This window comes from Rhinolophus ferrumequinum, chromosome 6, assembly GCF_004115265.2.
Source record: "Rhinolophus ferrumequinum isolate MPI-CBG mRhiFer1 chromosome 6, mRhiFer1_v1.p, whole genome shotgun sequence".
In the NCBI taxonomy this organism is placed as follows: Eukaryota; Metazoa; Chordata; class Mammalia; order Chiroptera; family Rhinolophidae; genus Rhinolophus; species Rhinolophus ferrumequinum.
In genome coordinates, this window is record NC_046289.1 from 34,642,307 (window position 1) to 34,655,859 (window position 13,553).

Genomic DNA, 13,553 nt, shown 5'->3' on the forward strand with positions numbered 1-13,553 from the left:
CCCACATAGGGAAAATGACGACTGTCCTCCAGCCTTCGCCTCAAAGCCACACACCTCAGTCTGACCCCCGCATGCCTCTGATGCCCCCTGAGTGACCGTCCCTCCGCTGGAGCTCAGGGTGAGTGCCTGAGAGCGAATGAGTCTGTGCAAGGCCCCTTTAAAAGGATGGCTAGGTTTCCCGCTGCCTTCTGTTTCACCAGGTCGGTCAGAATCCCCACTGTTTTTCACAGCCAGATGTTGTAGGGGCTCCTCTTCCTCTACACTGGGCTGGGAAGTCTGGTGTGGGGCTTGGGTCGCTTGCCCTCTGGGGGGAACCTCCATGCTGAGATATCCCTCCTGATTCTCAACCACCATATGGAGGTTTGAGGCCTGTTCTGGGTCTCTGCCCCTCCTATCAGTCTCGACGTGGCCGCTGCTTCATATCCTTAATTATAAAACTTCTGTTCAGCCAGACTTCAGGTGGTTCTCCAGGTTGACTGCTCTCTAATCTAGTTGTAATTTCAATGTGTTCACAGAAGGAAGCAGGCACAGTGTTTACCTATTCCACCATCTTGGATCTTTCTCTGTCTGTTCCCTTTTATTCATTATTTTTCTTTCTCTTCTTTGGTTTGCGTAATCTCTCTTGATCTAGAATATTCTGGTTCACTAATTCTTTCTTATGCCAGTTGTTGCTTCCCTCTAGTGAATTTGTCATTTGGTTCTTTTTATTTTTTTTAAAATAATTTCTATCTGTATTGATATTCTTTCTCTATTTGATGTGAGATTGTCATACCTTCCTTTATTTTTAAATTGAGATACAATTAACATGTAACATTACATTAATTTCAGGTATACAACATAATGATCTGATATTTGTATATATCGTGCAATGATCACAGTAAGTCTAGTTAATATCCATCAGCACGCTATTATAAATTTTTGTTTCTTCTTGTGATGAGAACTTTTAAGATCTACTCTCTTAGGAATTTTCAAATACACAATGCAGTATTATTAATTATAGTCACCATGCTGTATATTACATCCCCAAGACTTATTTATTTTGTAACTGGAAGCACATACCTTTGACCATCTTCAACTATTTTGCCCACCCCCCAATCCACCTCTGGCAACCACCAATTTGTTCTCTGTATCTATGAGTTATTATTTTTTAAATTTTAGATTCCACATGTAAGTGAGATCATATGATATTTGTCTTTCTCTGTCTTATTACATTTAGCATAATGTCCTCAAGGTCCATCATGTTGTTGCAAATGGCAAGATTTCCTTCTTTTTTATGGCAGACTAGTATTCTATTGTGTATGTGTCTGTGCATGTGTATACTGCATTTTCTTTATCCACTCATTCATCAATGGACACAGGTTGCTTTCCTTCTCGTGGCTATTGTAAATAATGTTGCAATGAAAATGTTGCAATGAAAATGCAGATCTTTCAAGTTAGTGTTTTCATATCCGTTGGATAGATACCCATAAGTGGATTTGCTTGGTCATATGGTAATTCTATTTTTTATTTTCTGAGGACCCTCCATACTGTTTTCAGTAGTGGCTGCACCAATTTACATTCCCACTAATAATGCACAAGGGTTACATTTTTTTCACATCTTTGCCAATACCTGTCACTCTCATTTTGATGAGAATGTAACAGGTATGAGGCTCACTGTGGTTCTGATTTGTATTTCCCTGATGATTAATGATGTTGAGCACCTTTTCCTGTACCTGTTGGCCATCTGTATGTATTCTTTGGAAAAATGTCTATTCAGATCCTCTGCCCATTTTTAAATTGGAGGGTTTTTTTTTCTATTGAGTTGTATGAGTTCTTTATGTCTGGTGTCAAATCCAAAATATCATCACCAAGACGTATGTCAAGGAGCTTACCATCTGTTTTCTTCTAGGAGTTTTATGGTTTCAGGTCATATGTACAAGTCTTTAATCCATTTTGAGTTAGTGTATGTGTTTGCTTCTCTGAGGGATATCTTTGCTTTAGGATATGAATGCTTGGTAGAGGGGGAGCAGTTACCTAAGGTCGTGTTGGCTTGCCCTCCCAGTATGGAAACTCCATCTTACAGATAGGCAAGGGTGATCAGGGCCTCAATATTCTCAGTGGCAACATGTCCATGTTAAAGCCTCTATTCAAAGAGTTGAGTTGGCTAGAAAGGAGTTCTTGACTACACATGCTCAGAACCTAGCCTCACAACAGGTAGCTGAGAATAAGATGAGAAATGCTGAAGTCCTGCCTCTCTCAGAGAAACAGTTTTCTCAACTGGGAGGTAAAGAGAGAGGGAGCTGTATTCTTGGCCATACCAGTCTGAAAGTTTCTGTCTTACTGAAGTGGAAGAAAATGTGTCTTGATTCAAATACTACAACCTTTCACTGTACTTACTGGGTTTTAGTCAATTTTCTTGAATAAATGTTTCTTCATTTGCTAATGCTTTTAGGACCATTTCCAAGACTTTAAATGGTTGTTTTTTTTTAAATAACTTTCATCATTTTCATTGGGGAGCACATCTGCAGAGCTTCTCAGGTTGTAATGCCAGATGTGGAACTCATAATAAGCTCATGACTTTGAATCTATCACACTGTGCACACTCGATGACATTTTAAATGCATGAGAACAAGTACTAAATCTTAAAAAAGCTATTCACTATTTGGAGTCTTTCTTAATTTTCACAGGTCAGTTATGCTTCAAATAAAGTATAGATATCAGCAAAAGAAATACTTTGCCACTTAAAAATTAATTTTTCTTCTAGGAGTCAAATCTAAAGTGATAATTCATACACTTGAATTTAGCATAGGAATACAATGCTTTTAGTCAAATAGCAAATTACATTTACTTGGTTATCTTATAGGTGAGTTATTGTATAATGGCTACACAACATTTTTAATTGGCTCCTATTAAATTTGTAAAAGCAAATAATTAGTCATTTTAGGATTGAACTGTTGACCATAAAATGATGATTATGAATGCCATAAATCTAACTAATGTATTTATACATAGAATATCATATCTCTATCACTTAGTTCAAATACTTTTTTAACTTACCATATTAGGATCATACCCCAGAGAAAATAAGCATGGTTTTTCTTGTAAAATTGCTTCCTTCCATTTTTCATCAGATACCACACCAATGTACCAGTCACTTTCATATTCTTCAAGGCAGTTAGTCAGTTCTTTAAAGTCTTCTATTGGACCTAAACTTGCTTTATCAATCATTAATTTCAGGGTATACCTAAAAAAGGGAGAAAGATTTTAAATTTTTTATCAACTTTATAGAAGAAATAGATTTTGTTCAATCAATATTTTAAGACATTAAACTGAAAAAATACGTATTTCAGATAGAAAGGAAGAAATGATGGCGTTTAAGTGAAGGAATCCACATGAAAAACAGGTTCTCCGCAGAAAGAAAACAAAAGGAGGTACAAATTAAAGTATATTCTTGATATAATCACAATACATACTAAGCATTTATTTTTTTCATTTTTACGAAAGTGATTATTTTTAAAAATTAGAAATGAAGGTGTATCTCCTTCTAGGTTATTTTAAAAATCAACATTTTTCTGCCAATGTTACAACTTATATATAATCAAAATGAATTACCTGAAAGCTTTCAGTGCTAACTGAAACAGTTCTGGCTTTTCCGTCAGCCAATCCAAGGCAACAGACCAAGGCAGAACACCATTGTAAACTCTCAGTATATGACTAGGGCTAGGATCCGTACTATCTACTCCAAATAAACTACAATAACAAGTCATTACTGCTCGAACATAAAAGTCTTTTAAAACCATGTCCTTTGCAATTTCTTCCAGTACATTTGGGACATTGTCTTCCAAATGAAAACATTCCAACTGCCTTAAGACAAATTGATACCATTCTTCTGGAAATAATGAGCTCATCTCCCTCATTTTGGAATTAGGCAAACAGTTAGACATCCACTCTTCAGGTAAGCTTAACAAATGAGAATGAGAACAATTGAACTCCATGAGAGGAATGTACACCATGTCTTCCTGTTTTCCTTTGTCAACAGCAGGATATCCCACTAGAACTGCTTTGTAAAGACTATTTTCAGGAACTTTGCCTGTAGAATGATCATCAACACTCTGTGATTCTACTGATCCTGGAATAGGCAGATTTATACTTTGCAAAACTTTCAACTGATCTTTTTCTTCCTTTCCTTTTTTGGTGGTTGGCTCATCACCAAAAATATCATCAGACCAGTTATCTGAAATTTCTGAATTTAAACTATCTGTGTCATCTGGGGATTGGGTTTGTGGTGAAGTATTCAAAGCAGGCAGGATTATTAGAGATGCTTTCCCTTTATTTTCAGTTTTGTGAACATTCTCCTGCATGTTGGACCTTCTGGAGCAGTACTGAACAAGTATCCACACAAGTACTTTAACAAGGTCACCTTTAAATTCTCTTAAGTTATCATGAGAATCTATTATGCCAGATAGGACAGTCTTTGCATCAGAATAGAGTTTCACAGGCAAAACAGTACAGGGTGTCAATACATTTCCAAAGTGTTCATTAATAGAACATATTCTTGTATATTCTTGTTCAAAGGCACCTTCAAAAACTTCATCAACTCTTCGAGCTTCAGCAGTGTGACAGGATGTCTCTTGCAATTCTAACCCCTAAAGAGGAAATTAAAAAGTACTCAAGTTTATGATCACTTATTACACAAAGAAAAGCGATGAGTTTTGTAAATGTCCCTGGGTTAGATTCTCAAAATAAAAATACCAAAAAATGTAAAAATTTTCTCTAGCTCAAGAGCTACACGTTAAGTCAAACTTAATGGCACTTAACATATCTGATGTTGGATACAGAGATAAAAAATAACCTCACTATTTCAAAAGAAATTATAAAAATTAACCGAACAATTTTATTGACTATGATCATAATTTTAAAAGACTGTATTTGTAGTCATCCTTATTAAAAACTTTTTAAATTATAAAAAATTTTGGAGAAAAAAAGTAAAATTGCAATTACATAATATGCACAGCAGTATAGTATCCTTTCCATCCTAGTTTATGTGAGAGCATTATTCTATTGTATGGATATGCATAGTTTTTTTACTATAATATAATAATAATAAAAATACAGATTTATGTATTTGATTATTGTCTGATTCTGCCAACTATAATGTAAACTCCATAAAGCATCTCTCTTTAGGTTATTACTATATCTGCAGTGCCTAAACCAGTACTACGTGGCACATTGTAGCTATGCAAAAATATATGTTGAACAAAAGAATATTGTGAATATTCTTATATGAATTTTAAACACATTTTAATTATGGTCCTGGAAGGAATCACTTGAAGAGGATGTACCATGTCCCTATTTATTACTACTATTGTTTGTTTATACGTTTTTACAAGACTATCAGTGCCTTTAATAAAAGGTAATCCTGTCAGGTTGTATTATGATCCATGGAGAAGACATGAAATATGACATCAGAATCCATTTTTGAATCATGACTCTACCAGATACTAGTCCACAACCTTGAGTAGGTCACATAACCTCTCTGAGATTCCTTTTCCTTCTCTTTCAAAGAAAAATAATCCTGGCACACAGGGTTGTGAAGAGTAAAGTAAGCAATGAAAGTGCTTTGTAAACTTCAAGGCATTATATAAATGTTAGTAGATGGTATAGCTAAGCAAGCTTCTGTCCAAAAAAATTGAAAAGGAAGAAAAAAAAGACTGCTACCAAAAGGTATGTCTTTATACTACATATGTCATGGAGCACAAAAGACCAATAAAAGGAACCACATTATTAGGTATTATAAAACCATACCACTTTAAAAATAGAATAAAAACATCCTTGAAATTTTACATGATTTTTTTGCCTTTTACTGGTACAGGTTAGACTAGAGCAGTGGTTTTCAAACTTTAGGTGAGTCAGAATCACTTGGAAGACTTGTTAAAACAAAGATTGATGAGACCTCCTCTAGAGTAGGTCTGGGGTGCGGTCCAAGAATTTCCATTTCTAACAGGTTCCCCAGGAGATGTTAATATATACTAATCTGGGGAACTGCAATTTGAGAACCACTGGAGTAAAGGAATAGCTTTTTAGTCACCAGCAATTTTATCCAATCTGTGCTAAGACAAAAAATTCACTCATTCACTATTCATTCGGCAAATATGAAGGCCCTATTATGTGCCAGGCTCTGTTTCAGGGGCTTAGAATATATACTCCGAATAAAAGCAAAGATCCTTAACCTTGTGAATTTACATTAGAGAGTAGAGGGACACAGGTAATCAAAAACAAAACTAATAAGTAAATTATATAATTTGTTAGAAAGTATAAGTGCTATGAAAATAAAGGAAAAGTAAAGCAAGGCAAGGAGCATTGGGAATGCTGGGTGGGAAAGTCATTTTAAATAAGATGGCCAGAGACCTCATCGAAAGGTGACATTTGAGGAAAGACTTAAAGGTGGTGAAGTTAGCTGTGTGGATTTGAAGGAAGAATGTTCCAGGGAGAGGGAAAAGCCAGTAGGCTGGAGTAGAGTGAGAGGGTTAAAGTAGTAAATGAACCCAAAGAGGAAAGAGGGAGCCTGGCCATTTAGGGCCTTGGGTTTTACTCTGAGTGAAAGAAGAGATTCACTGTAGGGTTTTGAGTAGAGAAGCGACATGATCTGACTTAGATTTTAAAGATCATTCTAGTTGAGAATAGACTATGGGGGGACACAGGTAGAAGCAGGAGATCAATTAGGAGGCTACTGCAATTATCCAGGGAAAGGATGAAGGTGGCTGAGACCAGGGTAGTGAGAAGGGGTGAGATGTAGGCTATGGCTTAAAGGCAGAGCCAATAGGAATTCTTGTTGGATTGGATGTGGGGTAGAGAAGTAAACGAGGAATCAAATATCACTGGACTAAAGCCTGAAGTTTTTTGGGCTAAGGAACCAGAGGATGGCCTTGTCACCAAGGACTGCTGGGGTCTAGGGTTCTCTGATGTTAAGAGGTCAAGCAAAAGAATACGAACCATCAAAAGAGACCAAGGAGGATTAACCCGTGAAACAAGTGAAAAGAAGAGATCAATTGTGTCAAATGCTGCTGACAGGTCACGTAAGACCAGGTCTGAGCATTGATCACTGGATTTAGCAATCTGACAGTCACTGGAGACCTTGACAAGAGCAGTTTTTGGTGGAGCAATAGGCAGACAATAGGGTCAAAAATATAGAGTACGTTGAAGAGAAAATGGAAGAAATAAAACTGGAGGTAATGATTATAAGCAACTCTAATAAGGTATTCTCCTCTAAAAGGAAGGAGAAAAACAGGGAATAGCAGGTAGGGGTAGAGAGGTTAAATTGAGAATGCTTATATGAAATAGGAGTGAAAATAATATTACTGAGTCTCACTTTTGAGATGTTTAACTAGATAGGGACAAAAAGAACAGGACTGGATGCCAAGAGGGAAGGTATATTTTGTTATTAGGCTCTATCACACAGCCAACACTAGTCTGTCCATCAATATGTGCATATTGAAATATACTTTAAAAATCCCTAGGTGTTTTCACAGGTCATTAAAATATACTCTTTCAAATTGAGCTATTAAATGTTTGATGTGTACACAACATGTAAAATTTTACACACATACTATAAAAATATTACAGAGGTTTCAAATGCTTATTGACCTTAATGTTAATACAGCAGTAAGTATAGCCACGTTCTAGAATCATTATCCATATTAAACGATCCTGAAAACGGCCCAAATAATGAGACCCAGGTAAGAGGAGACCTAAAAGAAATTAAAAAGAAAAAGTAATTGTTCAAGCTTGTTTTATTTTGTCATGTCAGTCTTCAAAATTGATAACACACTTGGAACTAATTCACAACTCCTCTGACCCTCCCTTTGTATCAAGAATAGAAACAACTATTCATTGCATATCAGGAGGCATTAAATTAATTCTTTACAGGAGCAGTTGGAAATAAAAATCCACAGGTGATAATGCATAAGAAGTCAAGCACATATTTTCCAGACAAATATATTAGATCCTGCAATATAAAATCCTAAATACATGTTAAATATATTAGGAAAAGTATTAAATAACTGTATATAAAAGTGAACTTCACATTAATGATTTAAAACACCGTGGACATTTTTATATACATGCATATAAAATGTTTTAATGGTGTTAAAAATTTACATAAAATACTATCTACTACACTGATCAAATTAAAACTTAGTTTTTCTCTCAACATTGTATCTCAGATTTGTTCATGTCGACTGCAGTCATTCACAGTAACTGCACTGAAAATTCATTGTATGCTTCCAATTGTTCACTATTTTCATAATGCTGCAGAAATCATCTTTGTGCAAGTTTGCTTGTACAGGAAAGAGTTAACATAGCAAAATTGACTGCTATCCTTTGAAAGGCCTGCTTAAAAGTCAGCTGTTGACTGGCATCTGAGAACTTGTACTTCAAGAGCATTCTCACCATGCTAACTGATAGAGCCTCTTGTGTCTAAACTGTTTGTGCAAACAATATAGTTTATACTGAACACTGGATTTCCTTTTGGGAGTATGGAATTTTGGTACGTGCTCGGCAGAGGGGGCCTACATAACCATCCCCCAATAAAAGCCCTAGGCGCTGAGTCTCAAGCTTCCCTAGTAGTCAACAGATCACACATTGTCAACATGTTCCTGGAGAATTAAGCACAATTAAGCACATTCTGTGTGACTCCACTTGGGGGGGAGGGGATGCCTAGAAGTTTCCATCTAGTTTCTTTTATCTCATGTGACTTCTCCCTTTGCTGATTGTGCTCTGTATCCTTTTGCTATAAAAATATCTTAGCTGTGAGTACAACCACATGTTGAATTCTGTGAGCCCTTCTACAAATCATAAAACTTAGGTAGGAATGGTCTTAGGGACCCCAAAACAGATGTGTAAGTGTTTCTCTAGAAGTGGAATCACTGGATCATGGATTCTAAAAGTAGAGTCCCTAGACCATGGGATATGTACATCTTTACTACAAGACTGAAAATTTACTCTTTAAGGTGGTTGTACAAATTTACATATTACCTTCCAGCAGGGTTTGCGAGTTCCTCTTCCCCATACCCTCATCAGTACTTGGTAATATCAGATTTTTTACATTTTTGCCAATCAGATGTGTGTAAAATGTTACCTCATTTTTTCCCCAGGAAATACTTTATAACACATTTCTTGGTTGAGTGTAATTGATTTGAAAATTAAGTATAATTTCTATTTTATTACTAAGGTATTATTTCATATGTGAATTTAACTTTACAGGTATTTTTAAAAGTGGCATTAGCATTGTGTAATAAAAATTAATTGGAACTGGATAACAGTATAATAAGTATAGAATATTTCCTATAAGAAAAATAATTACTCATAAAAAATTATAATACAAAGATAAAGATTTTTATACATTATCTAACATAATCATAGATAAATAGAAAAGTTCAACCCAAGTAAATATTTCATTCAAATTCTAATTTTTAATTGCTATTCTGCCTTGCATCAGTTTACTAGGAAGTCATGAGACATTTCTAAAACATGTTTCAGGGGCTAAGGCATATGGCAGGAGACAATACACTATTGTCATGAGCTTATACCTTTTCTAAAACCAACCTTCAGAAGTATAATATAGTTGAATTTGCAGTTAGTGTATGATGAAATTATAAAATTATAATTATCATGTAATTAGTTCATTCTCATCAAACATCTCACTAATTTGCATGGCATTTCATTCTGGGAGCCCACTCATCAATGATCAAAGCTTTTATGTTATCTTGCTCTGTAATCTTGTCAGACTGCTGAAGTTGCTATACAATAACTAATAAGACATGAACAAACTCCCTTAAGCTCTTCAATCTGATATTATATAAACCTAGTTTTCACTCTCTGTTTTAAGATATTGTATCTACTTGATATGAACTCATTATAAAATCATGGAAAATTTGGGAGATAACGTGTTTTCATGTTTCAATGGTGGGACTATAACCTGATTTTATTCAAGAAAATGTTTTCTAAAAATTGTCAAATCGCCTTAATGAAATTTTCCCTTAGTATTTTTCTTTTATAACTTCATTTATATCAAAATAAAGAGGAGATATATTTCTATTTCATATTTAGTCTTTCTGCCTACATATCAAAGTATTAGAATCTGTAAAATGCTTGGATTAAAAAAAGACTGTTTCTGTGGGTTCATTTTTTGTACTTTAAATACGTTAGTGAGGATTTCTTAAGCACAAACCCATTTACTTACCTAAACTTCCAGCTACCATTGCAGATTGCAGTGCAGCGGTCAAACCTGGGACCATCTGGTAGTAGTAGACAGTATCTGCACACACGCAGGCTGCAGTGCCCACTACTCCTGGCCAACTCTGAGTAGGTCGGGGAAACCCCACCAAGAACAAAGGAAGGGTGAAGAGGGGGAGTAAAGGAGAAGAGAGAAGTGTAGAAAAAGCTATGAAGACCAACACGAAGGGAGAGAAGACAATGTTGAGTATACATAAAGGGGTAGTTGATTTTCTACGGTTTTTCTCCATCCATGATGCCAAAAGTACAGTCACAGCAAACTGTAATTTAGAGATGAATTGAATCAGACGATCATGGATGACACCAACCTGTGGAGACATAAAAATTTCTTTATTCTTAAAGAATCTTTTTTATTCTTAAATATGATCTTGTTTTCTTATTCTCTATTCTATTCATTTCATGAATTTTCAAGATCATAAAAGGAAAACTGTGTAATTTTTTATTGCCTCAATATTTTTGAGGAAATAACCTTTGAGATTCTTTGTTATAATTTGCTCCAACTTCACAATTAATAAATGAGACCACCTTTTTAAAAGTTTTGGCTTCCTTAAAAAAAAAAGTAGTACAAAGAGAGCTCACAGAGTGTTATCTATACCTTAAGATTGACTAAGCTTCATATGACATGCTTGCTAAGTCATGAGGGCTAAAAGTGGTAAATAATTAAGCAACTGCCCTTAATTTATCCCTATTTTAGAGAGTATTTTACAGATTAAGAAAGAGAAGTGTCATAAGACAAACCTCAACAGATTGAAATCATACTAAGTATGTTTATATAAATCATGTACAGTATGGTTTTCACCCAAAATAGAATTAAATCAACAATAGAAAAAAATTTGAACATTAAAAAGACATATTCCTAAATAAACAATGGGTCAAAGAAAAAAATCACAAGATAAACAAGAAAATAGTTTGAGATGATGAAACAAAAACAACATACCAAAACTTGTGATACAGCTAAAACAGTGCTCAGAAGGAAAGTTATAACTTTAAATGCCCATATTAAAAGAGAAGAAAGATCTTAAATCAATAACCTAATCTTCCACCTTAAGGAAACTAGAGAAATAAGAAAACAAAGAGCAAACTAAAATTCAAGTGAGCAGAAGGAAGGAAATAATAAATAAAGATTAAAGTGGAAATTAACAAAATAGAGAATAGAAAAACTGAGGAAAGCAATGGAACCAAAAACTGTTTACTTGAGATTAACAAAACTGACAAGTGTTTAGCTAGATCTACCAAGAAAAAAAAAAGAGAAGACTCAAATTAATTAAATCAAGAAAGAAAGATGTAACATTAACATCTTACAGAAAAAAATAAAAAAGGATTATAAGAGAATACCATGAGCAACCGTATGCACTTAGATGAAACTGACAAGTTTCCAAAAAGACATAAATTACTGAAACCAACTCAAGAAACAGAAAATCAGGATAGACCTATAACAAGTAAAGAAATTGAGTTAGTAATTTAAAAGCTACCCATAGAGAAAATTTGAGGCCCAGATTGCTTTCATACTACAAAATATTTATGATACATACTGAATACTGCAAAACATTTAAGAATAATTAATATGAAATTCCTAAATCATTTTATGAGGTCTGTGCTATTATAACATCTAAACCATAAACTAAAGACATGACAAGAAAAGAAAGCTACATATATATATATCTTGTCATACACACACACACAAACACACACACACACACACACACACACATATATATATATAAATATATATATGTATATATCATAAAAATGTTCAACAAAATACTAGCCAGCCAAATCCTGCAACACATAAACAGGATTATACAGCATAACAAAGTGAGATTTATTCCAGTAATGCAAAGTTGGTTTAATAACCAAAAATCTATGTATTATACCATGTTAATAGATTAAAGGACCCAAACCACATGACCATTTCAACAGACAAAGAAAAAGCACTTGACAAAATCCAACGATCTTCATGATAAAAAGACAATTAGGAATAGAATGAAATTTCTTCGACTCGATAAAGAGTATGTATGAGAAACCAATAGTTGATATATTTAATGGTAAAAGACTGACATCAACTTAATGGAGAAAGACTGGATGCTTTCCTCATAGGATGTCCATTCTTACCTTTTCTATTCAGCATTATACTAGAGGTCCTAGCCAGGGCAATTAGGTAAGAAAAACAAATGGAAGACATATAGATTGGAAAGAAAGAAGTGAAACTATCTTTACTATTTCTAATTTGCAGATGACATAATCTTATATACAGGAACATCCTAAGAAATCTAAAAATCTATTAGAATTAATAAAGGAATTTAGTGGTATTTCAGGATACAAGATTAATATTTTAAAAATCAATTGTATTCTATACCATAGCAATAAACAAGCCAAGAAAATGAATTAAGGAACAATACCATTTATAATATCAGAAAGAATATAATAAAAAAAGAATAAAATACTGATACATGCTACAATATGGGTGAACCTTGAAAACAGATAAGTGAGAAGCCAGATGTAAAAGACTACATAATTCCATTTATGTGAAATGCCCAAAACAAGCAAATCCACAGAGACAGAAAGTAGTAGATTAATGGCCGCTGGGGCTGGATGGGATGGAGAGTAGGATTGGGGAATAACTACTAATGCATATGAGGTTTCTTTTTGGGGTGTTAAAATTTTTCTAAATTAGATTGTGGTGATGGCTGCAAAATTCTGAATATATACCACTGCACTACACACTTGCTTAAGTGCGTAAGATTATGGTATATGAAATACATCTCAATGAAGCTGTTAAAAAAGACATTTACCAGTAAGAGTCTGATTCCTGTATCCAGGCTTCTATTCCACCAAACATCTGTACTGGAGATCAACAAGTGTACTGCTGATACAATGACTGTCTCCAATAAAGCATTTTCTGTATTCTGCCATACCTGCCATACACAAATTACCCACTTTATTAGGTAGAATTTGATAATCTAGATAAACAGAGGAAACAAAATCACAATTAAGTTTAGGAATAGGAAAATATTCTTAAGTGCATGTTAGGATTACCATTCTAAAAGCTCTTGTGAATCCAATGGAGACAGACACAGAGTGCAGCCCTTGTAAGGAAGTGTCCAGTGAAAGAAATGCTATCATAGCAAAAGGTGACACTAAGACAAACAGAAAAAGACAAATCTAATTAAGGCAAAGTAACCCCTTCTATAATATTTTATTTTGGCCAATACGAGGTTTTTTAAATGTACATTTAAGCAAGTAACTGAAAATAAAAAATCCTAATAAACGAACAAACCAAA

The 13,553-nt window shown here is 34.3% G+C and overlaps 1 protein-coding gene across 3 annotated transcripts in view; it reads right to left on the reverse strand.

The window, feature by feature from the left end:
• The window catches only part of PCNX4 (pecanex 4), a 37,616-nt gene that overhangs the window by 4,776 nt on the left and 19,287 nt on the right, over window positions 1–13,553 (reverse strand). For all 3 annotated transcript variants that reach the window (XM_033109177.1, XM_033109176.1, XM_033109179.1), the window contains 6 exons: window positions 13,309–13,409; window positions 13,065–13,187; window positions 10,220–10,580; window positions 7,624–7,727; window positions 3,592–4,625; window positions 3,037–3,223 (listed from right to left, as the gene is read on the reverse strand). In XM_033109177.1, the coding sequence (XP_032965068.1) occupies window positions 3,037–3,223; window positions 3,592–4,625; window positions 7,624–7,727; window positions 10,220–10,580; window positions 13,065–13,187; window positions 13,309–13,409 (1,910 nt within the window). The remainder of the gene's footprint in view (window positions 1–3,036; window positions 3,224–3,591; window positions 4,626–7,623; window positions 7,728–10,219; window positions 10,581–13,064; window positions 13,188–13,308; window positions 13,410–13,553) is intronic.